This window comes from Heloderma suspectum, chromosome 15 (assembly GCF_057233095.1).
Source record: "Heloderma suspectum isolate Gila_16-S chromosome 15, 16-S_ref, whole genome shotgun sequence".
NCBI lineage: Eukaryota > Metazoa > Chordata > Lepidosauria > Squamata > Helodermatidae > Heloderma > Heloderma suspectum.
In genome coordinates, this window is record NC_139472.1 from 19,203,380 (window position 1) to 19,230,544 (window position 27,165).

Here is a 27,165-nt window from a genome sequence, read left to right on the forward strand (position 1 = left end):
GGCGTGCTATGGTCCATGGGGTCACGAAGAGTCGGACACGACTGAACGACTGAACAACAACAGACTGGCCCAGATAATCCCTGGTTAGTCTTTTCCCAAACCTAGCCCTCTGACCGGTCCAGTCTTTACACCAGCCTTTATACCAACCTGTTGCACTTCAGAGGTCCTGGACTACAGCTCTCATCCTTGACAGCCAGCAGGGATGTTGGGCTGTTTACCAAGTAGCAACACCGGTGTGTAGAGGTCTGTAGTCCCTGTTCATGTGTTGAGGATTTTTCCATTGCTCAATCCACCATCACAAGCAGCGGAGGAGAAAAACTCTGGCCACACAAGCAGATGTTACGGAAGGCATGCTTTCCTGTTGGTTGTACACCCATCATGGCAAGTTATCCCTCAGAACCTCAAGTTTCTAGACCTGATTGTTTAGTGAGAAGCCCATCTGTGTTTCCTTTGTGATTCTTCCCAGATTTCACACCTTGCTGGGTGTCTTCTCCTCACACAGATGCAGCCACTGTAATCCCCAGGGGTCCCTCCCCACCCCATAGCTCCCCAAATGTCTCTGAGTTTCGCTTGTGTTGTGAATCACTGCTGCCACCACTACTGTGCATTCTAGCTACCACGACCCGTACGGAACTTTACCCGGTTGGTCCCCATATGGCAGGAGACATACAGAAATAGCAGACTCTCCGACACCAGCAGATTCTCACCCATGCTATAAACTTTTGGGGGTGTATGGGTGAATACGTCCCCAGTTTTAACTGGAGGCAGGTGGGTGTGCCCCAATGCTCAGAAATTTCCCAAACGCTCAGCAGGGGCGTGTTCCTCAGTTGCTTGCAGAATTTGCCTGCAGCCGGTTTCTCTCCTGCCACCATCCAGCACTTCATTTGCTCTCTGTTTATGCCCGGTGGCAGTCTTGATTTCAGTGACGGAATGGGGGTGCGGCATGGCGGATGGATCACGCAATCTTGGGTCACGTTCCCACCCCCAGCGAACGTACCAGCTTTCAACAGGCGAGGGAGTTCTTGCAAGTTGTGGCGGGGGGGGGAGCATTCTAAATACGCTCCTACTCCACCCCCTGCTGCTGTCGCGTCTAGACTCCAGGAGGGGCTGTACCACCCGGTGTCTCTGTGAGTGTTAGCCCTTGATGGGTCCTACAGGAGGCAGAACACAGAGCGCGTGAGACGGTGTCTTTCTTTGGTCCTGCCGGCGTGGCTCTAATGTGGCCGGCCTCTTTTTCTGTGTGGGGGTGGAGCGTGAATTTAAAACTGGGAATGCTCCAGAGGTCTGTGAATGGGCACCCGTCCCCAGAAAGGCTCCCGAGCGGTGTCGGTTTCTCTCTGCCCCTTCCAAGGATGCGCTCCGTCCTGTGTGCCCCTGAGAAATCTAGGTAGGTAGTGCCAGGTCCCTCAATTGCCTGGCAAGACCTCCCCCGTCCTCCTCCCTTGCACAATCAGCCCTGTGTGCGCTCTCCCCCCGCAGAGGGGGCTGTCCCATGCGGCTTGGCTGCTGAAGGCTCATTCACGGACAGGGACAAGTCAGCTGTATGGTAATGGGGGGAGGTGGGGGGGCAAAGGGGCAGGGCCTGTCCACCCTGGGAGCCTCTGCCTTTGTCTGTCGCCCGTCCATCACTTCTCCCCTCTTGTCCTCCCCTGCAGAGGCAGGCCAGGAACGGGTTCGCGCGGTGCCGGATACCAGCAGCCCCGGCATGACATCGGGGAACGGGAGTTCTGCCTCCACCGTCGCCGGCACCGCCCCCCAGAACGGTGAGAACAAGCCACCCCAGGCCATCGTCAAGCCGCAGATTCTGACCCACGTCATCGAGGGCTTTGTGATCCAGGAGGGGGCCGAGCCATTCCCGGTACGCGGCGGGCGGGCGGGGCGGAGGCCTGGGGGGAACCTGCTTTTTTGCAGGCCTGGGGGTGGCATTACGAGGCCAGGGCAAGAAACTTGCGTGTGCAGGCAAGGGGATGTGGAACGCTCGGTTTGCGGGTAGGGAATGAGACAGAGACAAGGGAGCAGGGAAACCAGTTTGACAGCGGGGCATGGGAGGAGCCCAGGGGAGTGGGGTTCTCCCCGCTCCCCCAACTCCCACAGGCCGATCCCGCTTCTCAGAATCTTGTTCTAAGATCCCTAGGAGACACGTGTTGTTCTAGGGCAGGGGTGGGCAGACAGTAGGCCTCCAGATGTTTTGGACCTCGACTCCCAGAAGCCCCTGCCAGCACAGCTGCTGGTCTGGCATGCTGGGAGTTGAAGTTCAGAACATCTGGAGATCTACCTGGCACCCAAAGCATTCCCATCCTCTGGTTTCTGTTGTCCAGGTGCATACCCAAGCAGTGTGTTCGTTTGATTAATTAATTAATTCATTCATTTTAAAGAAGATGTTTAGCCTGCCTTTCAGGGCACAGAAGGCGGCTGACAATGTTATGAAAACAGGAGCATACAAGTGACACTTAAAACACGCAGGTGCAGAAGTGAGAGCAGCAACGTATGTTTTTTAAGCACCAGACGCAGACTGAAACACCTGTGTCTTCGGAGTTATTTTGTTTAAAGCCGGCCGTGATGAGGCCATGCGTATCTCCCTGGGGAGGGAGTTCCAAAGGTGTGGGGCCACCACTGAGAAGGCTGTCTTTGAAGACCCTGCCTTGTCCATCTCTCACCAGGTGGGGCGCTCTTCGCTGCTTGTGGGGAGCCTGAAGAAGAAGTATGCTCAAGGCCTTTTGGCCGATAAACCTCAGCACCAGGACAACACAACCACCACCGACTCCGAGATGGAAGACCCCTATTTACAAGGTGAGCCCTGGGGCGTGTGTGTCTTCAGCACTGTGCAGCAGTCTTACAACATGTGCAGTATCCTTCTAGGGTGAGAGGGACATGGAGCATGTGCAGAGTGCCTTTCCTTCCCTTGCTGCCTTCCTCAGTGGGCAGGGCCGGCTTGTCTTAGAACATGTCTCCATAATTGAAATAATTGCATAATCTTCTCCTGAATGCCCTGCCTCCATCTCCTCCCTCCCTCCCCTTCTGGTGCCGAGTGTTAGATTGTAACCTCCTTGGGGCAGGGACCTGCACTCTGAATTTTGTAAAAATGCCAGGCTCGCTGGCAGTGCCCTTGGACTATGGAGACCCAGATCCTCCCTCAGCCACCTTAGGCCAGTCACTACCTCTTCATGCTGACGTACCTCGCAGGGTTGTTCCGAGGATAAAATTGAGGGAGGAGAGGAACCACATATGCTGCCTTGGAGGAAAAGGCAGAATAGACATGCAATAAATAAACAAACCGCATACATTTAAATAAGAACATAGGGGGCTAGCCGTGTCGCTTCCCTTGCTGTCCACGATCCTGAAAGAATGTGGAAGCCATTTTGGCCAGGGGGTGCTGCCTCTTTTCAGAGGAGGCTCTTGAGAGTGCTTTGGCCAGTCAGGTTTTTGCTCTTCCCAGTGTCCTCAGAACCCACTCCTTGGAGTTTTGGAGGCCCCCCCAGCTGCGATGCCTTTGCTCTTTTACTCCACGTGGGCTTTTGTCTCCAGTGTATAATTCACCTATGGAACTCATGGCCACTAGCTTTACCTGGCTTTAAAAGGGGACTAGATGCGTTTCATTTGGGAGAGAGGCCTTTTAGCCACAATAGCTCCATTTGAAACCTCCCTGGTCAAGGGCAGTATACCTCTGAATGTCAGATGTTGGAGACCGAAAGCAGGGGGTACGCCTCCCTTTCTCACACTGCTTGCGTGTTCCAAGAGTTTGTCTCCTGCTGGAAGCAGGATGCTGGGCTGGTTCCAACAAAGTAATTGTTGCCATGGCACAGGATGTCTCCATTCGGGCTATGTGAACGATGGTTCCCTTTAATTTGGATGGTGGGACCCAGGGACTGCTGAATCCCCCCCCACACACCTTTAGTATATGCTTGCTCCGGACAAGTGAGGCAGAACGTGGCAAGTTGAGGAGGTGTGAAGCCCTAAGATGTCAAGTCTAAACATGCTTGGGCCCGCAGACATGCACCTTCCGCTGGTTTTGGCATGCGGGGGTTGGGGTTGGGGGGAAGACCTGTGTCCCTCCGGACGATGTTCAGCTCTACCTCCCATCAGCCAGTGTGGCCAGTGGTTAGGGATCATGGGGATTGGAGTCCAGCATCTGGAGAATCACAGGTTCCCCAGCTAATGGGCAGCACTGGACAGCTTGTTTTTGAGTCCTGCCTTCTGCCTTGGATGTATAGCGCAGTCTTTCGGCACGGCTCTTTCGCTTTCTCTTCCCCACCTGTGAAATGGGCATAATGGCGGTTTACCTCACAGTTCTCCGGGCCCAAGACAGACGCGACAAACGCCCTAAAGGGCTTTTCAGCACCATCCTGTGCACATTTCCTCAGAAGTTAAGTTCCACTTTATTCTGCTGGTCTGACTTCTCGGTAAGTGTGCATAGGATTTATTACTACTTAAATGTAAACCTCTCCTTCCTGTACTAGATACCCAAGATGGCTGCTAATAATTATTATAATATACAGGTGTAATATAAAAACAAGCACCGGAAACAAATAAAACAGCAATACTTTAAAGCAAGAGCTGTTAACTGCAAGAAATGCTGAGTTCTTCCCCACCCCCAAATAATGAATAAAGAAATGCCTGTGAGAGGAAGTATTTAGAAACAACGGCAAGTAAAAGGGGAATGCAATAAAAGTTAGGAGAGAGCAGCGGGAGGTAGATTTTTCTCTGTCGCAAGGTCTGAGGCAATTAAAATAGATCAGCAGCTGGTTCAGGGGAGACACAAGGGAATACTCCTTCACACCATGCTTAACGTGTTAACTTACGGAACTCTCTGCCACAGGATGACTGCCAGCTTAGGTGGCTTTAAAAGGGGATGAGGCACGGTAAGGAGGACAGGACTGTTTGTGGCTACCACAGCTTCATGGTGGCTCTCTGTATTCAGAGACAGTAAACCTTGGTGGGGTGTGGGGAGAACAACGGTGGTGACCGCCTGCTAGCTTCCCGCCTTCCTTTGATATCCTTGGGTATCAGGAACGGGGACTCTTAGGTTCTTAAAGGCAGTGTCTCTATGTGTTGAACTTTGCTGTAGGCGTGCTAGAAGTCTGGCTTCCATGTCTTTGGGGCGGGGGGGTGGATAAGAGGGTCCGTCATGGGCTAGCCTTACCGAAAACTCTGCTCTCCTTCCCCAGAATCCAAAGATGAGGGGTCACCCCCAAAGTTGAAGTGTGAGCTCTGCGGCCGGCTCGACTTTGCATACAAGTTCAAGCGGTCAAAACGCTTCTGCTCTATGGCCTGTGCCAAAAGGTACCGCCCTGCCCATCTGTCGCATTCCCTCCCCCCCTTACTAACTGCATGTTAGAGGACAGGAAGGCCTGGCTTGCTATGGTCCATGGGGTCACGAAGAGTCGGACACGACTGAACGACTGAACAACAACAACAATCCTTTATCAAGCTGATTTCCCCCTCCTGCCCCCACTTCTAGGGTTGGAACGTGGGCCACGCACAGCCTTTGACCTGTGCTCTCCCCCCTCTCAGGTACAATGTGGGCTGCACAAAGCGTGTGGGACTCTTTCACCCCGACCGCAGCAAGCTTCAGAAACCGAGCGCGCCTTCGCACGGCAGGCGCCGGACCTGCAAGGGCGCTCTCCCCGCGCTCAGTAAAGAAAGCAAGAAACAGGTAAGAGCTGAGAAGGTCCGTCTCTCCGAGGTGCTGGTTTTTCAGAGACAGGGAGCATTTTGACATTGTGGGGAAGCATGCAAGTGTCCTTCTTTCCCCACTGCCTGCAAGTAGAAGGCGTACAAGTCCCAGGGGGACCGTATGACATGTGTGTGGGGGTGCGTGTGTGTGTGGGCATCTTTCCCAGTAGTTAGTTTCCCACCTGCAAAATGGGAATAACTCTGATCTTGTGTGTGTCTGTTTTTGCCAAGTTACATTTTGTTTTATGATGCAAGGTGCTTCTAAAATAATTTTACGTACGCACACTCGTGTGTGTGTGTGTGTGTGTGTGTGTGTTAACCAGGCTTGGTTTTTTAACCAGGGCTGTGTGTACTACACTGTCCAAAGGAAATCAGCGTTCTGTGCTAAGAGAGGCTGAATTCTGCAGTTCATTCTGCAATTCATTCTTTTCCCAGCCTTCCTCAACCTGGTGATGCTTTGGACTTCATCTTCCAGCATTCCTGACCATCAGCCATGCTGGCTAAGGCTGATGGGAGTTGAAGTCCAAAGCATCTGGAGGGCACCAGGGTGTACCATGTGATCTTTCGCCATGGCTGTGCTGGCTCGGGTTGATGGGTGTTGTAATACACTAGTTGGGAAAGTCTGTACTCTTGTGTATAATTTACACAGGCTTTGCTAGTAATGGGGAGAGTCCTGGAATGCCCCTGACACGCTCATTTTGTCACCGCTCAGAGACTTCACCTTATTCTTTATTAATATAATGCCATCTCGGGGGTTGGACTTGATGGTCTTATAGGTCCCTTCCAGCCCTACTCTTCTATGATCTATGTACATGGCACTTTGCAGAGAACAGGAGTGATGGGGCTCTGCCCCAAGTGGGTTATAATCTAGACAAATCAACTTAACCATGCCAGAAAAAACCTTTGCAACCTTTTCAGTAGCTACAGGGATAATGTCGGCTAAACAATAAGGTACACAGAACAAATAGCCTCTTCCAAGCAATTTAGATAATAAGGACGTCATCCGTTCTTTCTTAATAACCTGATAGAAATTGCAGTATAACAAGACATGCATTACAGTCTCTAAATCCCCCGAGCCACTGAGATGATAAGGTTGCAATGAAAAATCCTGATTGATTCTCCTCTCTGACATAGCAGATAGTAAATTATACATGTGGGATAATGTAAACTCAACCCAAAGCTTTTGGCATTTATATTATATTTCTTAAATAATTTGTCCCTTTACTCCCAATTGGGAAGCGAATGCCAAAAGAAGAAGAAAATTTAGCTGCCAAGGTTATAAAATTTTGCTGTTGAATGTCATGTAATCTTAACAGCAGAACTTCTTTTGCGTTCTCCTTGTCCAGAGAAAAAAGATCAAATCTGTTATTTTACATTGTAGATCCTTTAATAGCAAGGTACGAGAGTTTTGTTCCTGTTCCCCCACAAATGCGAGCTGGAATGCAAAACTGGGGAAATTTCCACAATTTCCCGAAGTTGTGTTTGTGCTCAGAAATGCACACTTGTGTAAGTGTACTGATGTGCATCTCCCCCCCCCCCCGCACCCTCCAATTTGCATTTTCACACTTTAGCCTGTGGGAGAAATGTGCATTTTCGATCTGGAAAACTGTGATTTTTAAAAAGCGTATTTTTAAAAAGCGATAATGCGCATTTTCCCAATTTAAAAAAAGGCGCTCGCATTTGGGAATGTGAACAAGACGAAACGAGCTTCGAGGAAGAATTTAGGAAGCCTCAACAAGTCCCTAACCTTCGCCCAGGTATTTCTCTAGGAATCTTGCCAGATGGTGGAAGGGTAGCAAGAGTTCCGTTGGTCCAAACAAAATTTAATCCATCTACAAAGGGTAGATGCCCAAGCTATACACGTTAGGGTGCTTAAGGGCGCAAGCCTCTTGGATCCACCCTTGATATTCGTCTCCAAAGCAGAGTGAGAGGCGCGGTGTGCCTCCCGCTCTGCAATTTAGCTAGATGGGCGTTTTCATCCGTCTAGCTGAGGCATCGGGGAAGGGGAGGGAAAGGTAGCCAGGGATACGGCGTAAGCCCTCCCCTCCCTGCCCACCGGCCTGCCCCTTTTCCCTCCTCCGCGAGCTCATGCTTGCAACCTCGCGGAGGCAGCTGGTGCTGTTTTCTCTGCACCCGCTGCGAGGGGGAGCCCGGAGTGCTGTCTCCGACCTCAGATCTGGGAATCCGAAAAATCCTATGGCCCCCCAGATGCTCTCTAGGGGCCAGAGGATGGCTCTCTAATCCAATGTCCAACACTGCGTTAGCCGCACACCTTGGGACCCCAAGAATTCTTCTGAGTTACAGCAGTCGAAATCTTTCAGCTTCCTTATTTATGCCCCGTATCCAAATGTTTACCCTGTATAGCGGCTGAGTTATAATCTTAGCCGTACGTGCTAATCAACCGCCCTTGGAGACATAACATCTTTGAGAGGCTACCAAGCTTTTTTGTGCCAGCAGGGGAACAGGAGATCTTTGGAGACTCCATGTTAAAGTACGCTCCCCCATGCCTTGCTTTCCCCCTTCTTCTGCTTCCCTATGTCTGTTTTTTGCAATCTGAAATAGGCACAGGGAAACAACAGAGGGAAATGGAGGCACAGGGAACTGGGAAGAGTTCGCGGCCATTTCAATCACACGTTCTTTGGCTAAGTTGCGGTACGGTGTAGGGACTCACGGGGGGACGCAAAGGCTTCCTGGGAAAGGTGAGTTTTGAGGAGGGACTTGAGGGAAACGAGGTGGTCACACAGAGGCAGTTCCAGGCCTAAGGGGCAGCAAGGGAGGATTCGTTTCAGGGGCAAGAGATCTAGGGACATCTGGGGGCGGTGGAGCAGGACGAGTCTAGGTTCGCAGGTTCCAGCTGGGCAGGCCTGGGAAAGACCCTTCTCTACGCGAGACCCCGGATAGCTGCTGCCAGTCAGGGGGCACCATACTGGGCTGGATGGACGCTCCCCCTCCCCTGGTACAAGACCAACCCTGTGCTGCTTGTGCCTGCAGGCGCCGGTTTCACTGCCACCGGGCTCAGGGCCCATTTCGGTCGGCAGCGCGCTGCAACTTGGCCATGTGCAAGAGGACTCGAGCCGCTGCTCGGACAACTCCAGCTACGAGGAGCCTCTCTCTCCTCTCTCGGCCAGTTCATCTGCCTCCCGCCGGCGCCAGGGCGACCGAGACATGGAGCTGCCCGACGTCCACGTCCGGGACCTGGTGGCCATCGGCCACCACTTCCTGCCCAGCGAGCCCACCAAGTGGAACGTGGAAGACGTCTACGAATTCATCCGCTCCTTGCCAGGTAAGGGCCCGGGGTGTCAAGGCCCAGGCAGGTCCGGGTCACTGGGGCTCGGGACGCGGCTGTCTCGTATGTCTCTGAAACGCCGAGCGGGACAAGCCAGCCGGTTTCGGCCCTCTTCGTGATCACGATGGTAGACGCTCCCGCTTGCCTGGCCCAGGGCTTTGCATGCTCACTGCCTTCGGGGGCCACTTTTTCCATGTTGATTAGCCTGCTGTGGAAGCCCCGCGCTTCTGCCACTCCGCAGAGGATTCGGGTACCTGCTGATGGCTCACAGAGCCCTTCCTGTGCAGAACGGTGCATTGCAGGAGAATGTCCTAAAAGCACATCTTGTAGAATTGGGGAAAGTGCAGAAAAGGGGGACCCAAATGATCAAGGGGCTGGAACAGTTCCCCCACGAGGGAAGGTTACAACATCCAGGACTGTTTAGCTGAGAGGGGAGACACGATAGAGGGGTCCAAAGTGATGCCTGGTGTGGAGAATGTGCAGAGGGACACGTTTTTCTCCCACGCCCATAATGCTAGAACCCCAAAGGGTCATCCCATGAAGCTGATGGGTGGGGTATTCAGGACAGACACAAGGGAGGACTTCTTCACACAGCACATATACTATGGAATGCGCTACCGCATGATGTAGCGATGGCCGCTGTGAAGGATTGTCGGACTCACCCCAACAACCCTGCAAGGTAGGACAGGCCCAACTCGGCCCCAAGTTCTCCCAAGATTACCCAGTCGCTTCCCTCCCAGGCCAGTAGGCACTGTATTTAGCACTGAAGGATACACCACACGGGACACACCACACACACTGGAAGTTGGAAAAAAGTTTATTAGGGGGAAGGAACAAAGAGGAAGGGAAAAGGGAGAGGTGGTGGGTTGTACAGGAAATTACAAGCAAGATCACAATACTGCAAAGCCAGGAACGCCAGTCACCTGGACACCCGCTCCCAGGAGCAAACCAATAACGCTGACTAGTCTGTCCTATACGTACCACAGTCTGGGCCTCTCAGGATAGCCATTGAGCAGCAGCACACCCTAGTACCATCAGGGCAAAAGAAGAGACACCTGCCCCTTCTTTGCCCCCCTATTTATTGCCCAGCCCTAGCAACTCAAGGCAGATTTGAAACACCCAGTCATCACCCACTCCCAGGACACCCCACTCCACCCTCCAAGGAGGCTGGATCTTCCCACCAGACACAGTTGTTATCACTCTCCCAGTTAACAGGAACAGAGTGTGGCCTTGAGCTTCCGGGCTGAGAAGCGGCCAAACAATCGGGGGACAGCTTCAAACATGACTTACCCGATCAGCCGTCCGGGCTCCTGCTACCTTCATTCGTGACAGCTGCCAATTTGGTTAACGTTAAAGGGGGACTGGACAAATTCCTGGAAAAGGCTATCACTGACCAGGGGGTTGGACTCGACGGCCTTGTAGGCCCCTTCCAACCCCACTATGCTATGATTCTACGATCAATGGCTAGAATCATAGAATAGTGGGGCTGGAAGGGGCCTACAAGACCATCGAGTCCAGCCCCCTGCTCAGTGCAGGAATCCAAGTCAGAGCATCCCTGTCAGATGGGCTGTCCAGCTTCATAGAATCATAGCATAGTGGGGCTGGAAGGGGCCTACAAGGCCATCGAGTCCAGCCCCCTGCTCAGTGCAGGAATCCAAGTCAGAGCATCCCTGACAGATGGGCTGTCCAGCTTCATAGAATCATAGCATAGTGGGGTTGGAAGGAGCCTACAAGGCCATCAAGTCCAGCCCCCTGCTCAGTGCAGGAATCCAGGTCAAAGCATCCCTGACAGGTGGCTGTCCAGCCTCGTCTTCAACGCTTCCAGCGTGGGAGAGCTACTAGTCCTGATGGCTGTATATCACCTCTTGTATGGCAAGCAGTATGCCTGTGTGCGCCACTTTCTGGGAGCATGGGCAGGAGGGCGCCATGGCGCTCACGTTCAATGTGTGGGTTTCGGACGCCCCTAGCCAGCGGAATGGCGTGTGCAGCCGGATGCCTTGCCCTGCACGTGTGTGTCGGCCTCCGCTGGACGGGCACACCCATCTTTCCGGCAGTGCCTGGTCCGGGCCGACCGCGGAAGGTGTCCTTTCCCCCGTAGGTTGCCAGGAGATCGCGGAGGAGTTCCGAGCGCAAGAGATCGACGGCCAGGCCCTTCTGCTGCTCAAGGAGGACCACCTCATGAGCGCCATGAACATCAAGCTGGGCCCCGCCCTCAAAATCTACGCTCGCATCTGCATGCTGAAAGACACCTAGAGGCCCACGCTGGCTGCATGCGTTTTTCAAGGGGCAGGGAAGATAAGGTGGACTGGACTTTCTTGCAGCAGCACCCCCCCCCCCAACCACAATGTAACTTGAGCACAAAGCCCCCTGCCGACGGAAGGGGTGAAGAGAGACAGACCCCACCCTTTTGGGGTTTTGATGTCCAGATGGCCAGCGTGCGGGGCTGTACATAATATGTAGCGTTAGTGTCCCTTTCCACCCTCCCCCAGTGGAGCCACCGTGGTGGTGGAGGGGGTGGGACAACCTGGTGGCAGGCAGGAGGGGGTGTGGCGGGGGACACACACCTCTCCTCCTGCTCCCTGGAGGCACCGAAACCCCCTTGGATTGGACAGTCCGACTTGAAACCTCAAAGCCAAACAGGATCGTTGCCTTAACTTTTTGTGTAGGCGTGCTTGTGCGCGCGCGCGCGTGTGTGTGTGTGGTTGTGGCGCCACTTAGTGCCCTCCCCCTCCCCCCTCTGCCGCTCTTTCGGGTTTGTAGCTTCCACAGCAGCAGGAGAGGCAGGCAGGTGTCTTTCCTCCAGACCTGTGTTTCCCTTGGGAATTGCCCCCCTTCCACGAGTCCGGTGCAGGGCCGAGAGCTGCCGGAGGCAAGGTGCCTGGACGGGACGTATTGCCTCCCTCCCAACGGTTTCTCTTTTTTCTGAAGGGGAAGCAGCCAGGTCTTCCCGGGAGCCGCCTTCCCGGATATGCAGCCAGTTCTTCAGCTGCCTCCCACAGTTTTGGACCAGTTCTTCGACTGCCTTAAAAGACCCCTCAACGCCTGCCACAAACATTGACCCCCCCCGACCCCTCTCAAGGCAGGGCAGGAGGGACTGGCTCTCTCCCTCGAAGATGGGGCTGGCCTCAGACGTGTCAAGAGTGGGTGGGTTCTCCTCGAGTCATCAGCAGGGTGGGGAAGGGGAAGGGTTGGGAACGCAGCTGAGCTGCTTCTCTCCCGCCCCCGACAGTTTTTGTGTGCAAAGCCCCCTTAACCTCCCTGGTGCTGGCCACTCACCGCAGACGTCCGGGCTGCAAACAAAGGACTTTCTACTGTTGTCCCTCACACCTTGTTTTTAATAAATTCCTTTAACAAAAATGTATTAAAAAGGCCTCTGATTTGGGGGAGCTCCTGGTTTTTCCTGCGTTACCTGGCTCGGGTGGTTTAGAAATCTTGTCCTCAGCTTTTGGAGCATGGGAGTAAGAGGGACGCTTGGGACGGGGCCAGACGGGAGTGTTGTGCTCCTTTAATAGGGCGGCAGAGGTTGGCTCAGTGTTCTGAAATCTACAACAGAGATCCCATGTTTGCCTTGCTCTCCCTTCCCACAATGACTCAAGGTCTCGCCCCCCCACCTCCTGCACTGCCCCTCCCTGGCCCTCTGCTAGGGTTTTCCTGTGGGACGGGAGGAGGGGGAACCTCTGCTTTCCCCTTCCCCCAGATTTCTTTGTTTCAGCCAACATGGCCAATGGACCACAATTCCCATCAGCCGTGTCCAGCAGCATCTGGAGGGTTCCCCACCCGTGCTCTGCTCTCCGAAATCTGTCCGCGTCTGCTGGGGCTGTGCACGGATCCTCTGCTTCGTTTCAGGTGCCGCTTTGGACCTTCCAAATCAGCCCCGCTTTGACTCAGACCGATTCGGACCTCCTCCGCTTCGACTGGGTTCCAGATCCAAAGTGAGATTCGGGTATCCGGATCACTCGGTTTGGGCGTTTTCCCATTGACTTGCATGGGAAAACACAAATGGCCATACCTTTTTCGCTTTTCATGATAAATACATGAAACGTGGGGGCCTCACTCCTGCCATGGAGGGGATCCCACCTGCCAAATTTCCGACAGTTTGGCCCAGGACTTTTTTGTGCTAGGTGCAGCTGAAATTCGATTTTTCCCACAAAAACTCTCACAGCAAAGAGCTATACCCCTCAGCCCTGCGCCGCCACCTCCCTGTTCTGCTGCCAAAGACTGCCCCTCGGTGATTCACAGTGCCTTTTGCGTACAAGTCTATGTGCACATAGACTTCTAATCGCCATATTTTTAAACACCATGATTGTGGCGGAGGCGGAGGGACCGGCAAGGGGAGCATGGGCTAGGGGGGAGCGTCTGGAGAACCCGGACAGAGGCGGATTCTCGCATCCCTAACTAACATCACCAGGATGATCTCTGTCACTGAAACGGTCATTTTTTCTCCAGTTATTCAATCTTCCCCCCCTCCTCCTCCACTGTCTCTGATTGGAAATCGCTGGGTTACGTTCAGCCCTGATTTGGCAACTAGCGTTCCCATTCGCCAGAGCTCCCTCCCTCCTCGACGCCTCGCTGAACTTTCTCAAGTTGAAACTTCTGGTGCCAGGCTGTCTGGGTTGATCAGAACAAATCACCGAGTCAGACGAGGTGCTTTGCATACAAACCACTTCACTTCGGGGTGCCTTGTTGTGAGCTGCTATTCTGCCCCACCTCGTATCAAGCGGAGGCACGTCCGAAGCAGCCCGCCTCGACTCATTATTCAGGCTTCGGGCCGAAGCGGTGCACAGCCCTAGTGTCTGCTGAGGATTCTGGGAAACGTTCTAAAGACCCTGCTCAGGTTCATACTGGCTGCTACTAGCCCATGTTAGGGAGCACACCTGCAGTTCCCTTCCTAGCCTGGTTAGAGATACCGCTCTTCTCGAAAGAGATGTTCCCAAGACTCCTGGGTCAAACAATCAGTGATTGACAGATGGGAAAGGGCTATTCATAGAGCTCCTGTTTTTTGCCGGGGGTGGTTGCTTGTGTTGTCAAATCAGAAACCAAACTCGGCAAGCCGGGGAGCTTTGTTACAGGCGCTTTGAAGAGTACAAGTGGGCGGGTCCCTGCCCCACGGAGCTTACAATTCTTAAACTAGTTAAATAGCGAATGGGCTCTGGGCTTGGTGGAATAGACCCCTCCTCAATAACAGGCTGTGCAGGTTTGGGGGAAGGGGTTAAAACCTATTTGCCAGTGTGAGCCTCGCCCCAAGAGGTGTCTTTCAGGCCACGGGCTGAAGTTTGGAGAAGCTTTCCAGTGGTTGGAAGAGCTAAAGGGAAAATGGATGGAGCCCAAAATAACAGCGTATTTTAGCTGAAAGCTCTTCTTGCCCAGTAACTAAGACACAGGAGAGGCATTTTCACCTTTTAACATGGGGGCGGGGGAACTTGCACAAGCGCCCAGAACTGGCCGAACAATCGGCACTCGGGGCGGGGGGCAGCCATCTGGAGGACTTCAGCAGGGTGGCCTGGGACCCAAAGACATCTGGCCTGCGGTTCTGAGGTTCAACAGCCCTGCTGTAGGGGGTGTGAAATTTCAGCTTCCTAGATGGGGAAACCACCAAACAACAAGGCAGCAGGGCCTCCTGGCTGAACCCATGTGGGCTACTCCAGCCCTAAAAGGCCGCCTTGCATCTCCGGATCACCCCAGCCTGCAGCACTGTTGAGGCTTTGGAGCCACACCCCCTGGAAACAGCCAGCCAATGGCTTCTTGCCTCACAGCCACACCCCAGACAGAAGAGCGGTACCCGTGCCAGTCCGGCCCAAGGTTGCAAAGACGTTTTTATTCATTTTTTTTTCCACAACAGAGAAATACAAAGCAGTTTTTAAAATTTTTCATGTCCATTTTAAAACGATGCGAACGGGCTGTTGGGTGCAGGAAGATCTGCCTTCCCCCACCTGTCTTCAATAACCACAATGCAAGACTTGAGAGGAAGAGGTGGGTAGTGGGTGGGAAGGGGAGACCCTTTTTAAAAGACTTTTTCTCTTTTTTCATTAATAAGGTAATAATAATAACTAGGGACCTAGCTAGATGTGGCCTGGGCTTTTATATAGAAAAAAAGAGATGTTAACATTATGTATAAGAGTCCTATTTACACAGTTATTAACATGCTGACCAAAAAGAAAAAAAGGCTACAATATTGAATATCATACAACATCAATTCAAAACCAAGGGAGACGGAAGGGAACGGGGAACAAACAAAAAAAGAGAAGAGAGGATCAAATCAATATAAACAGCAATAAAAGAAACCTGATTTAAAAAAAAAAAAAAAACGATAATATTTTTAAGGCTTAAAAAGTGTTTTCTTTAAAAAAATTACACAGTTAATTCATATCCCCCCCCCCCCCCAAAAGGAACTGACAAGTACATAATATAGAGGTGGTTTTTAAGTTGTTGGTTTTTTGGGAGGCGGGGGGTTGTAGCCCCTTTCCCCCTTCTGTCTGCTTCGCTCAGGACAGAGGTGTGGCTTTTAAGAACCTGGCAAGATGGTTAAAGTGTCGTGGCATCGTGCGCCTAAATTGCTGAAAAAGAAAACCCCGTTGTTTTTGCTCTCTGTGCTTGATGTTGGGGCGGGGGACACACACCGTTTGGTGGTTTTTCACTTCAGGGGTTCATGGTGTGGGAGATGGGGATCACCCTACAGTCGTTTCTGCAGGTGGCTGGACAAGGTTACCTGTTCCTGTTTCAGGAGCAGCGCATGCGTGTTCCGTTTTCAAGAAGGGAACTATTGCTCTGCTGGCTCGGATGGGACAAGCCCCCCCTCGTGCGTCAGTCTTCTCTTCCCAATGCAGGCCGCAGAAGGCTGTTGCAAGTTCTTGCCCACAGCAGGATGACTGGTTGACCCATCCATGCTTTTGGGGGGGGGGGGAGTTTGGACACCTGCCTAATGGGTAGGTCCTTGCTAAGATTTGGGAAACTCGCCAAAGAAAAAGTTGGGTGGAGGCGGTTGGGTTTTTTTTGTCCTAGCCTTTGTCTCCCCCTGCTGCTGTTTTAGGGTAGTGGGTCAGTCCTTGCCTTGGCCCAAGAATGGGATGTCCCCATAACTCTTACTTAAAGAGCTTTGGGGAAGGAGGAGGTGCATGTAAAAGAGAAAAAAATAGGGATAAAGGATCATCACGCTATTGCGGTTATGCAGATTTCCTAAGCTCCTGCAATCTGCACTTATTTGTGGGGCATGTACTATGGGGCACTCGGTTCTCAAGGGACAGTTGTCAGTCCCCGTGGACCCCGCCACTCCCCCCAAGCAGGCGGAATTAGAGAGTGCGGTCTAGAGCATGCCTGTCGCCACCTCTATAGGGTTGCACGCCAGGGGACATCACCAACTTTCTTGTGTATGAGCCCTTTGTGGTGGGGGGACCCCGAAATCTCTGGAATGTGGTCTGAAAGACACTGCCCTATGGGTTCACTGCTCCTCGAAGGTCCCCACCTTCAGTCCCCAAAGGGTCACACTCAATGACACTATAGCAATTGAGGACAAGGCAGGATCCTATGCATGTTTAGGGAGAAAAAAGCCCTATGACTCTCGGCATTCTCCAGCCAGCACAGCTGGCTGGGGAATGCTGGGAGTCGTAGGGCTTTTTTCTGCCTAAACGTACATAGGATTGCGTCCTAAGAGGCAGAGAATGCCGTTCTGCATTTACGCTCCTGCCTTACGTACAGCGGCGTTCATACGGAAACCAGAAACGAGAGCCATGGCGTAGCTCTTGCCTTCGTCTGGCCCCATCAGTCAGCCAGCTGACTCAAGCACCAGACCGTATCCCAAACGGGATGCAGTTGGTACTCGAGTCCCTCCCTGGGCGCAGGATGGGTCCTATGCCTTTTGCAGCCTGGAGCCAGGCTGCAGAGCTATGAGCTGTGCAGCAGGGCGGGCGGGCCATCTTGAATTGGGAAACCCTCGCAAAACAGGGCCACGACTTCGAAACGCGTCTTGCCAAAACATGTCTTCGGTTCACTGCGAAAGCAGAGCCAGGGCGCTACCCCCCCCCCCCCGCCACACTTAATGGCCAGTTTGACTTGAGAGAAGCCGTGTTCCGGTGTGAACATGGCAGTCCATCAGACTGGGATGGGGGAGCAAAAGCCACGCTCGGTTGCCCCAGAGGCTTAGATGACAGGAACCCTACGGACGTGGAAATGGAGATACACGAGGTGCAGCTGCCTGTCGTTCGCACCCTCTCTGTTCCCAGCGGGTGCTGCAGTCAAACCAACTGTACAATCTTCCAGGGGTTCCCCTCCCCTCCGCTTCTAGAGGAAAGGACGTGCCTCCCTTTGGCTATTCCTGGCCCAGGAGCTTTCCCCCCACACCGCTCTGAGCAGCGATGCCGCCCCGCAAAGCCCCGGCGGGATGGGTGTGGGTTTAGAACACATGGCACCCTTTGCAAATAGCACCAACTACCTCCCTGCCCCGTTCTTGTCCAGAAGGGTCTGGAGGTGTCTCCAGCGGAGAGTCCCGACGGGGGTCAGTGGCGCGTTCTCATTGCGTTCTATAGCACTGGCCCGTGGATTGAATGTGTTTGTATCCGAAATTAAAAATGGAGAAGGGAATCGGACAAGGGCTGACAAAGAGCCGAGGAGAAGACCCCAAGGCAGGAAGGGCGTCCGTGGGTGTCCGTGTGCATTGCGGGGAGGGAGGAGACATGGAGGTTCAAAGTGCTCTGGAATTGTCTTTGGCTGTCACCAAAACCGAAGGAGACGCTTCCCAGCGCTCCCGAGCACGGTCGGGGCCAAGCCTGCTTGCGGGGTCTCTTTCCCCCGGCCGCGGCGAGGGAGAAGCGCTACGGGCCAGAAGGAACGCGGAGGAGAGGGTGTGGAGGCTGTGGTTCGTGGGGTCATATTGCAAGCCGACCTGTCCTTCCCCCTCTGCTTCTGGGATTCGAGGGGGGCGGCGCGCGCGAGGGGAGGGTCTCCCCACGGTTCAGATGAGAGAGATCCGCACCGGGATGCCGGGAGACTCGGTCCTTTGAGGAGAATGTTGACTCACTAGATGCTCCACCACTGTGTGTTTGGACATGTGCTTCATCAAATAGGTCTCCTGGGAAGAAGGAGGGAAGGAGGAAGTCAGGAGGGGAGGAGCAGGGAGGCCGCAACCTCACTGACCCGCTCCACACATGCCCGTGTCAGCAAGGCAAGGGACCCCCATGTCCTGGGGAGGACGAGGAGATTCGTCAGGCCTGCGGAGGGGAACGTGACCTTTCTGCCCTCCACCTCCCGGCACAGGGGAAAGCGAGAGTTCTGCGCCTGGGCCACGCGGGGGTGGAGCGAGCCCCCACTTGCTGCGCCACCGCCGAGGAAACCCCTAAGGAACAAGGCCGTATTCCTCAACAGCCTGCCTCACATACTGCGGCCATCGCCAGCGGCCCCGCGAAAGGGGACACCCCTCCACCCGAGTCTGCCGGTGGTGGCGGAACCATCCTGGCCCATCTGGAGCAGGACTGGTGCATGGATTAAAAAACGCCCCAAACATGCAGGAGGGTGGCTTTGGTTGCAGACGCTCCTTGAAAGGTTTCCCTCCCCATTGCCAGGCTCGTGCCAAGTGCCAGGAGCTCTTGCTGTCAGCAGACCTGCGCCACGGGCCAGCCTGGGCAGGCAAACGGCCGGGGCCAAGAGGGCCCAGCGCGGTTGACACAGGCGCCCCTTAATTATTATTGTTTTTAATAGGGGGCCAGGGGTTGAAAAGGGAGATGGCAGGCCGAGGTTGCAGCCGCCGTCATCGCCATTTCCCTCAGTGCCTCTGGACCCCGTGCCCAGCGGCCGCTCTGTTGCGGCCCAGAGGCATTCTGGGAGAAATGCCAAAGACGTTTGGCATTCTGGGAGAAATGCCAAAGAAGCTGCCAAAGACGGCAGCTGCAGGACCCAGAGCTGCTATTATCAGCGCTGCCATTTGTCCCCGCATTCGCCCACTGCTGCCCAGCTCTTGCCGTCCACCCTTCTGCCCCCGGATAAATGTGCCTTGGAGGGCCAAGGCAGGGCGGCGCTGGGGAGGAGGGCGGGAGGGCGCCTTATCTTACTCATCTGTGATTGTTAAAACCCCTCGAATATAATACAACCCCTAAGCACTTCTTGACTGTGGCCCAGGCTGCTCCCTCGTCTTGCCACCAGGAACGCTGGTGGAAAACGCAAGCGCTTTCAGCCAGCCCATCTGGGCAGAACCGGCCTGGCTTCGGACCTCGGGTGGAACCCATCGCGTCCCGTTTGGGCCTGCTGCTGCTGCTTCTCTTCAGCTGGAGCAACGGGCTTCCGGGGGAAGCCGTGCGGCTCTCCCTTGGCGCCCTTCGACCCCCCCTCCCTCCGGCCGGCGTGTTCTGGCTACTGCCTGCTTCTGCTCCCTCAAAGGCTCGCTGCACGTCTCCATGCTACAACTGCGCCCGTTTCGTTAACTATCACGGCTCCCTGCGACAGCGTTCTCGGCGCAAAACTATAGCGTCCAGGGTTCCCCATAGGGCTGTCTTGGTGCCCGCTGGGGCTCCCTGCCCCTCCTGATTTTAATTTCATTTTTAATGACTATTTTTTACTGGGAGACCGGCATGCTGCAGAAGCAAGCGCTGCCATCCAGCACCATCTTTATTCGGGCTCAACAGAGCGGGTCTTGTGTTTTGGAGCTCAGGCCCTCCTCTTGCTTTGGTCTTCGTTTCTCGGCAAGTTGCTGTTGTTTCAGTCTCCCCAGTGTGCCTTCTGGGAAGAATGAGTGTTTTGTGACTGGCCGCGTGCACCAGGGCAGCCATTTTGTGACAGGGCCCACAAGACGTTCAATATTCCAAATGTGCCCACTGACCCAAAAACCGTTGAGGTGCCCCCTGCCCCGAGAAGGAGTAACTCCTAAATCAGTTGCAGGGCGGCCCTTTGTGGCACAAGTACAGACTTCCGCAAGCTGGCTATGGGATTCTGGGAGCTGGGGTCCAACACATCGGAGGGCCACAGCTTGCGCAAGGCGCGCCGTTTGCGGAAGGCATGGCAGCTTGCGCAAGGCGCGCCGTTTGCGGAAGGCATGGCAGCTTGTGCAAGGCACGCCGTTTGCGGAAGGCATGGCAGCTTGTGCAAGGCACGCCGTTTGCGGAAGGCATGGCAGCTTGCGCAAGGCGCGCCGTTTGCGGAAGGCATGGCAGCTTGCGCAAGGCGTGCCGTTTGCGGAAGGCATGGCAGCTTGCGCAAGGCACGCTGTTTGCGGAAGGCATGGCAGCTTGCGCAAGGCGCGCCATATGGGGGCACGCCATTTCTGCCTCATGCTGCAAGGAGCCGGTTTCTTGCTCAGTAGCCCCTCACCCCTCGGCCCCCTTACTTACTGAAGTGTAGGCTCTCCCACACATGCTGCAGCAGTAGGCTTTGGCGTGCTTGATCGCATGTGCCGAGAGGTGGATCTGGAGTGACGCAGAGTCCGTGTACGCCCGGTAGCAGTTCGGACACTTGTACGGCTTGTCTTTGTTGTGTTGCCGCTGGTGAGACTGGATGGACAGGGAGGCAACAAGCATGCCATCAATCGGGTCCCCTTCGTCCGTGGGGCTCCGTCAGAACCCCCCCCCCCCCGGCCGCCCCCATGCTGGACCCTGCAGGGGTTGACTGAGCCAGCTCTCTAAAGCGGTCCTCTGATTCCCCCCTTCGCAGGGTGCTGGAGAAAACATAGCCGTTTTGCCAGCAGAAATTGGCAGCAGACCCCTGCGGAATCTAAAGCGACCACATCTGACTTGTTTTCCAACGAGATTTGGTCGTCCCAGGCTTCCACAGTGCTAGCGGACAGCTATGGAAGCCTAAAATGGCTAAATCTTGCTTCAAACCAAGCACGATTTGGAAGCTGTAGGCTTCCTTAGCAGTGTGCTGCCGACTTGTGGTGGCAAACGGTCAATGCTTTTACTGCCGCCGCCAGTTTCGGTGGAAGAGGCCAGCGGGGGCCGCACCAGGGGGCATCGAGGGCTGCATGTTACCCACCCCATCATAAAGAATGAGGTAACTTCACAGTGGAGAGGTATATGGACAGTTGTTCCCTTCGGCGGCTCAATGGAACCTCCACGTTCACGGGTAGTCTCCCTTTGAACGTCAACAGCTGGGGACAAACAACAGGGGAAGGCCTTGGGGCCCAGCTTGTGCGTTTCCAAAGGTATCTGGCTGGCTTTTGTTGGAAACAGAGAACTGGGCTAGGTAGACCCTTGATCTGATCCTGCAGGACAATTTTTATGTCTGTGGCATGGGATATGTAAATCCAGCAGAACGGAACAGGAAAACCTCAGCCATATCCTGACAGTCTCGCTGTTACACATACAGCCTCCATATCTAACTCATGCTGTCTTGACTGTTTCCCCACCCCCACCACCATGCCAACCCACCCCCCAATCACCCCCTTTTCCCTTACTCACCTGGAGGTTGGAGAGCTGCGTGAACGCCTTTTCGCAGCCAGCGTGAGGGCACTTGTAGGGTCTGTCTCCGGTGTGAATTCTGAAAGGCAGCGACAGACAGCAGTGAGATACAGTGTTATGAAACTCAACCCCCGTGGAGCGGAGTGTGGTTTGTGCGAGGAACCTGTTCCAGGAAGAGTCCCAGGGTGGGAACGACAGAACGTCAAAGCGTGTGGCATGAGTGGGGGTGGTGGTGGAAAAAGGTGCTCCCACATCAGTCTGCCCACGTTCTGCGATCATCAGAATCTCAGAATCATCATCAGCAAGATAGGTGGCAACCCAGGATGGGGCCTTTTCAGTAGTGGCCCCCCATTTGTGGAATTCTCTCCCCAGGGCAGCTCCCACCTGGTCCCTACAACTTTGCTAGGCTTTCAGCACCAGGCAAACATCCTTTTTATTTCCCCTTCATGAAAACTGTGATGATTTTATTGCTGCTAGTTGTTATCTGCTGTTTTGTGCTTTTTAAAGATCGTAATTATCTTGTTCTACTGGGGGTGGGAGTTATCATCGTGTAAGCCACCTTGCATATGTTTATACTGAATGAAAGCCTAGAATTGTTAAAAGAAAGCAAGTTGATGTAAGGAGGTACAGCAGGCTGCCACTGGTTATTAAACCTATAATCAGTATCGGACAGAAGAAATTTGCCCGGGCTTCTCTGTGGAGCCGTTGAGGACTGCTAACCTGCCCTCTGAAATAAAACGAAAACAGTCAGAGATCTTCGGGGATTCAGAAGACATTGCACATTCTGTTTTGGATGCCATACAGATATGTGTGATTTAATCTGACCTTTAGGCTGCAATCCTACAGACCTACATGGGAGTCAGTCCCATTAAATTCAGCAGGGCTTACGTCTGAGTAAATATGTATAGGATTACACTGCACAAGTCCTCAAATCTGGGATTGCACAGGGGCCGCTCTCTCCCCTAAGACCCTGCCCATGCCGTAAGCTTTTCCTGAGAGGCCCTGCTCCGTGAACCCCCAGTGTTGGATGTACGGGGAGTGGCCACACGGAACAGGGCCTTCTCAACAGTGGTACCCAAACTGTGGAACTCATTTCACATTTATTGGCTTTAAAGGTAGTTCTCGACCAGAAAGCTTCTGGGATTCTCCAAAGCTGAACCATTACTAATTGGTTCTTCTTGCTGCAGACTACACTGGTTTTATTGACATTTTTAAAAACCAAATATGGAAATTTTAAAATATTTTGTTAACTGTCTTGTGGATCCCTTTGGCTAAAGGTGAGGCATAAATAGAGACGTGAAGGTCTGGAAAAAACCCAGTAAAACTGGGGTGGGGGAAGAGAGAACAATTTTTAACAACGACAAGTATGTCTGTTTTCCAGGATTTGGGGGTAAATTGAGGGGAAACAGTTTTTTCCTGATTTTTTGTTTTTTCCCCAGTTTCCCCCAAGCCTTCACATCTAAGTGTAAACAGTTTAATAAACAAACAAAACAAACCCTGCAACCTGCACACTGAAACAATGTGCATCATTTTGCATAATTTATTCTGTTTTATATAGTGGGCATGGAAGCCCCCCTCTCCCCCCCCCCACGGCCTTTTCCCTGCTGACCATCAAAAGTCTTATTCAAGTCAACCTCTGGTCTCTCAGCTTTCTTCAACCAGTACTGCTCACACACTTTCAAACATAACTTCACAGTCATAAGGACTAGAAACTTGATTTTTTAAAATATATATATATCGAAGAGGAGGAGGATGGCGACGGCGACAACAAGAGGAGAAGTGGCGGTACTAGCAGAGATTCTCAAGAGCCTGAATGCACCCAGTTTTGCATGCCCTTTGCTCTGGGCTGATTTAGAGAGACAGCTGTAGTTCCATGGAATTGTGGCAGACGAGGCTTTGGGGAAATCTTCTGAGGATAAAAAAAAGAACTAGACTAGAGCAATGTTTCCAAACCTTCTGAGAGCTGAGGCACATTTTAGAGAGCATTAAGAGAAAGAATTACCCGCCCTTACAGGAGCCGCCCTGTACCTCTGCATGGCTGCTTGGATCCCAGCGTGTCTCCTGAGTGGAAGGAAGCCTGGGTAATCCCACATACAGAGACACAACTGATGGGCTCCCTCAAGGGCAAGCAATTCTGCTTGCTTTCTGCACTGGGAGCGAGTGAAGCATCCAGTCACATGCATTTCAGCGATACCCATCCACCTTGGGGCTCACTAGAAGGAAACAAGGCCAGAGCAGTGACTCATACAGAGAGGCGGTGGACTTCCTCTTCCGAGGGCGAAGCCTTTCCTTATTTCTTGCATTCACTCATTGTGGCACAGCTACCAGTTCTCTCTTATCGCCATTCCATAGAGAAACGACAACTTAAGGCGGCCCTGCAAACACGTCCACAAATGCTGAAAGCCATTTCCACAAGCATAGTTTTCCAACGGCACGCCGTGTCTGAAGACACGGAGATAAGCGTGAAGAGAGAAACAACTGACTCACTTGCCATTCACAATCCTTTCCCTGCTGCCTGGACGCCTGCTGGAGATCCGCACTCGCCACAGGCGATCCAGGCAAGTATCTATGTGTGGCATTAATATATGGGCATGCAGACTGAAGATTTCAAGTGGGGAAAGGGCAGCAGCTGTTCACCAAGGGGGACAAGCAGCCATTATTTTGACACTGCATAGAGACAGACTGTGGCAAACCACAGTTCGCAAATAAATCTGAAACAACTTCCTGCACCAGAAAAAGCTGGATTCTACGAAGCTGCGGAAATTATCTTCAATTAGCAAGCGTGCCTAGTTTTTGCTTCTGTTGCAGAATTTGCACATAACTGATTCGGACTCTTCTACAGCAGAACTATCCAGTGCCTGAACAATCCAGGCCTACCCAACTTAGAGAGCAGCAGGAACTCATGCAGAGGCACAACCGGCAGTTTTCTCCAAGAGTGGGTAACTTTGCCACATCCCTGCGCAGGGAGGGATGGAACAATGCAGTCACCGCTGATGTAACAGAATTACCTTCCCATGATGGAAAGTCCGCTTCCCCCTGGAAATGGATTGATTTAGAAACAATTCCATTCTTCTCCACCCACTTTGGGGCAGCTTGCTAGCATATTTTAAAAGGAACATGAAACCTCTACAACGCAGTCTACCAAAAAAACACCACGTGTCAAACAATGGCATCCATCGGCAGCAACCAAGTCAACACCTAACCAACACCGCAGACCCTTCACTCTCCCCAAATCCTCCCTTCTGCTTTCTGAGATTGTGCCATGCACAAAAGCCACAGGGACGAGTGACTTGGGGTTGGATCTGGATTTAGGCTTCCCTCCCCCTCCTGCCCACCGCAGCACCTCCAGTCCCTGAAAATACTACACCGGGGGGTACACCCCGCTGAATGGGGTGAGCTGTGGTGGGGAGGGAGACCCCTCCCAATTGAGCAGAGGCGCCTCCTGTGAGCAGAGCCCCTCCGTCACCAGAAGGCAGGTCCAACCCTAGATATTTTTTTTTTTAAGTACACCAGTATCATGAAAAGCGGGCTTTCCATTTTCTGAATTATGGGAGCACCTTTCCTCCCGCGCACGCGCAAGCCTGTGGCGCAGACGTCGGGGAGGACGTGGGAGCCGGCCGGCGGCTTACCTGGTGTGCTGCTGGAGGTGGGACAGCTGGCGGAACGACTTCTCGCAGTAGGAGCAGTGGTAGGGCTTGACGCCCAGGTGGATGCGCAAATGCTGCGCCAGGTAGGAGGCGTTGGCGAAGGACTTGGAGCAGTGCGGGCATTTGTGGGGCTTGGCCTCCGTGTGGGACTTGGAGTGGATTTGCATCTCCGACTTCGTGAAGAAGGTGAGCGGGCAGACCTTGCACCTGGAGAGGAGGAAGAGGAGGAGAGGGGCGTGGGAGGACACGCCACAGCCTCAAAACTCATGCAGCCGTCATGCGTGGCGGTGTGCGTCCACAGACACGAGGACGGCGGGTCATCCTCGCCACCGCCCTCCCGCTGAACCTGGTCCTTACATCAGGAAGGGGCTTTGGGAAAGGGTTGTGAGCAGAATTGCTGGACTGATTCTGCGGTGGCTGGTGGCTCCAGGGTCAGCGGGGCGGTTAACCCGCTCCGGGTTTCACTCAGAACCAGTCAGAACTGTAAAGGAGCTCCTTTAGAGTTCTGACAGGTTCTGAATGAAACCCGGAGCGGATTCACCGCCCTGTTGACATCAGACCCTGGATGGCTCCTTTGGGGTTCTGACCCTATCCCCCAAATGGGTTCAGCACTTTGGAGAGCTCCTTCAGAGTTCTGGCTGGCTGAAACCTGGAGTGGATTCAACGCCCCACTGAAATGGGAGCCACCAGCCTCCACTGGCACATGGTTCGCATGCAGAAAGCCCCGGGTTCAATCCCTGCCAACCCCAGGTGAGGCTGGGAAAGACCCCCGTCTGGGCCGCTGGACAGTTGCTGCCAGTCAATGCTGAGCCGGACGGTCTGACTTGGGATAAGGAGGCTCAGCAGGCTTCTGCTTAATTCCGCCCTTTTTTGAGAACCATGTGGACTAGAATCTTAGGTGACTGGTAGGTGAAGGACCAGAGCGCTTGCTTTGCATGCAGAAATGCCCTGGTTGAATCCCCAGCACCTCCGGGCAGGGCTAGTGATGGGCCGGATGGACCCCCAGGCTGACTCGGTGTGAGGCAGCTTCCGGGGCAGAGGAAAAGCCCGTGCCTTGGGGGCTTTTCAGTTTAGGCACGGAGAAAGATGACTTCGGGCACAATCCTAGGGGTGGGTAGGCAGAAAAAACGTCCCACCACTCCCAGCATTGTACGAAATGCTGGAGAGCTGCTGCCACTTAGGGTCAGAACATAAGAAGAGCCCTGCTGGGTCAGACCAAAAGCTGCTCCAGTCTGGCATTCTGATCACAGACGCCTGGGGGAAACCCACCAGCAGGAGGTGAGTACCAGGGCACCCTCCTGCCCATGTTCCTCAGCAACAGGTCTACATAGGCATCCTGCCTCTGGTACTGGAGGTAGCACAGAGCAATCAGGAATAGTTGCCGCGGATAGCCCTCCAGGAATTTGCCGAGCCCCCTTGTAAAGCCATCGCGCATTCCATGATTTAACTCTGCGCTGCGTGAAGAAGGGGCTTCCTGTTGTCTGTCCTGGACCTCCCCACCCTTCCGCCTCATGGGATGTGACCCCACTGAGTTCTAGTGTCATGAGAGATCCACCTTTTCCACATCGGGCATCATTTTATATATCCCCACCACGCCTCCCCTTTCTCGCCGTTTTTCTTAGCTAAATGCCCCAGGCGTCGTAAAACGTGAAACAAAAAAAACGGGGAGACGATCCAGAACTGGACGGAGCCGTGGTCTGACTCGGTATAAGGCAGCTTCAAAGAATCACAGCTCGGAGGAAAAGCCAGTATGTTCGGGGCTTTTCAGTTTACCGGGGGGGCGGGGGGAGATGACTTAGGGCGCAATCCTATGCACGTTTAGACAGGAAAAAGTCCTACAGTTCCCAGCATTCCCCAGCCAGCCATTCTGGCTGGGAAATGCTGGGAGTTGTAGGACTTTTTCCTGTCTAAACATGTGAAGTCCTACAACTCCCAGCATTCCCCAGCAAGCCATGCTGGCTGGGGAATGCTGGGAGGTGCAGGACATGTTTCTGTCTAAGGGCACAATCCTATGCCAGCCTTAAGAAGGGGTTGAAAGAAGATCCCTCGACCCTTGACACCCGGAATGCAGGAGCAGCCCCACGCAGGAGAAAGGCTTGGCCCAAGAGCCAAACGATACATTCAGGAAGAACATGTAGTGAGGGACTTAGCGGTCCAGACCACCTCAAAATACAGGCAAGGGAAT

General features: G+C 53.6%; 2 protein-coding genes across 8 annotated transcripts in view; one reads left to right on the forward strand and one right to left on the reverse strand.

Moving 5' to 3' along the window:
• LOC146335457 (polyhomeotic-like protein 2) overlaps positions 1-12,342 on the forward strand; it is a 28,957-nt gene extending 16,615 nt beyond the window's left edge. For 3 of the 5 annotated variants that reach the window (XM_084821960.1, XM_084821963.1, XM_084821964.1), the window contains exons 2-7: positions 1,656-1,858; positions 2,661-2,790; positions 5,166-5,280; positions 5,512-5,653; positions 8,665-8,956; positions 11,058-12,342. In XM_084821960.1, coding sequence (XP_084678086.1) covers positions 1,706-1,858; positions 2,661-2,790; positions 5,166-5,280; positions 5,512-5,653; positions 8,665-8,956; positions 11,058-11,212 — 987 coding nt within the window. In that variant the 5' untranslated portion in view covers positions 1,656-1,705 and the 3' untranslated portion in view covers positions 11,213-12,342. Of the gene's footprint in view, positions 1-1,047; positions 1,388-1,458; positions 1,859-2,660; positions 2,791-5,165; positions 5,281-5,511; positions 5,654-8,664; positions 8,957-11,057 lie in introns of those variants that run through there. The other 2 variants (XM_084821962.1, XM_084821961.1) reach the window with 2 other exon arrangements.
• Positions 12,343-14,798: 2,456 nt separating this feature from the next.
• Positions 14,799-27,165, reverse strand: part of ZNF362 (zinc finger protein 362) — a 55,692-nt gene continuing 43,325 nt past the window's right edge. For all 3 annotated transcript variants that reach the window (XM_084821959.1, XM_084821957.1, XM_084821958.1), the window contains 4 exons: positions 24,963-25,187; positions 21,334-21,412; positions 20,269-20,427; positions 14,799-18,020 (listed from right to left, as the gene is read on the reverse strand). In XM_084821959.1, the coding sequence (XP_084678085.1) occupies positions 17,904-18,020; positions 20,269-20,427; positions 21,334-21,412; positions 24,963-25,187 (580 nt within the window). In that variant the 3' untranslated portion in view covers positions 14,799-17,903. The remainder of the gene's footprint in view (positions 18,021-20,268; positions 20,428-21,333; positions 21,413-24,962; positions 25,188-27,165) is intronic.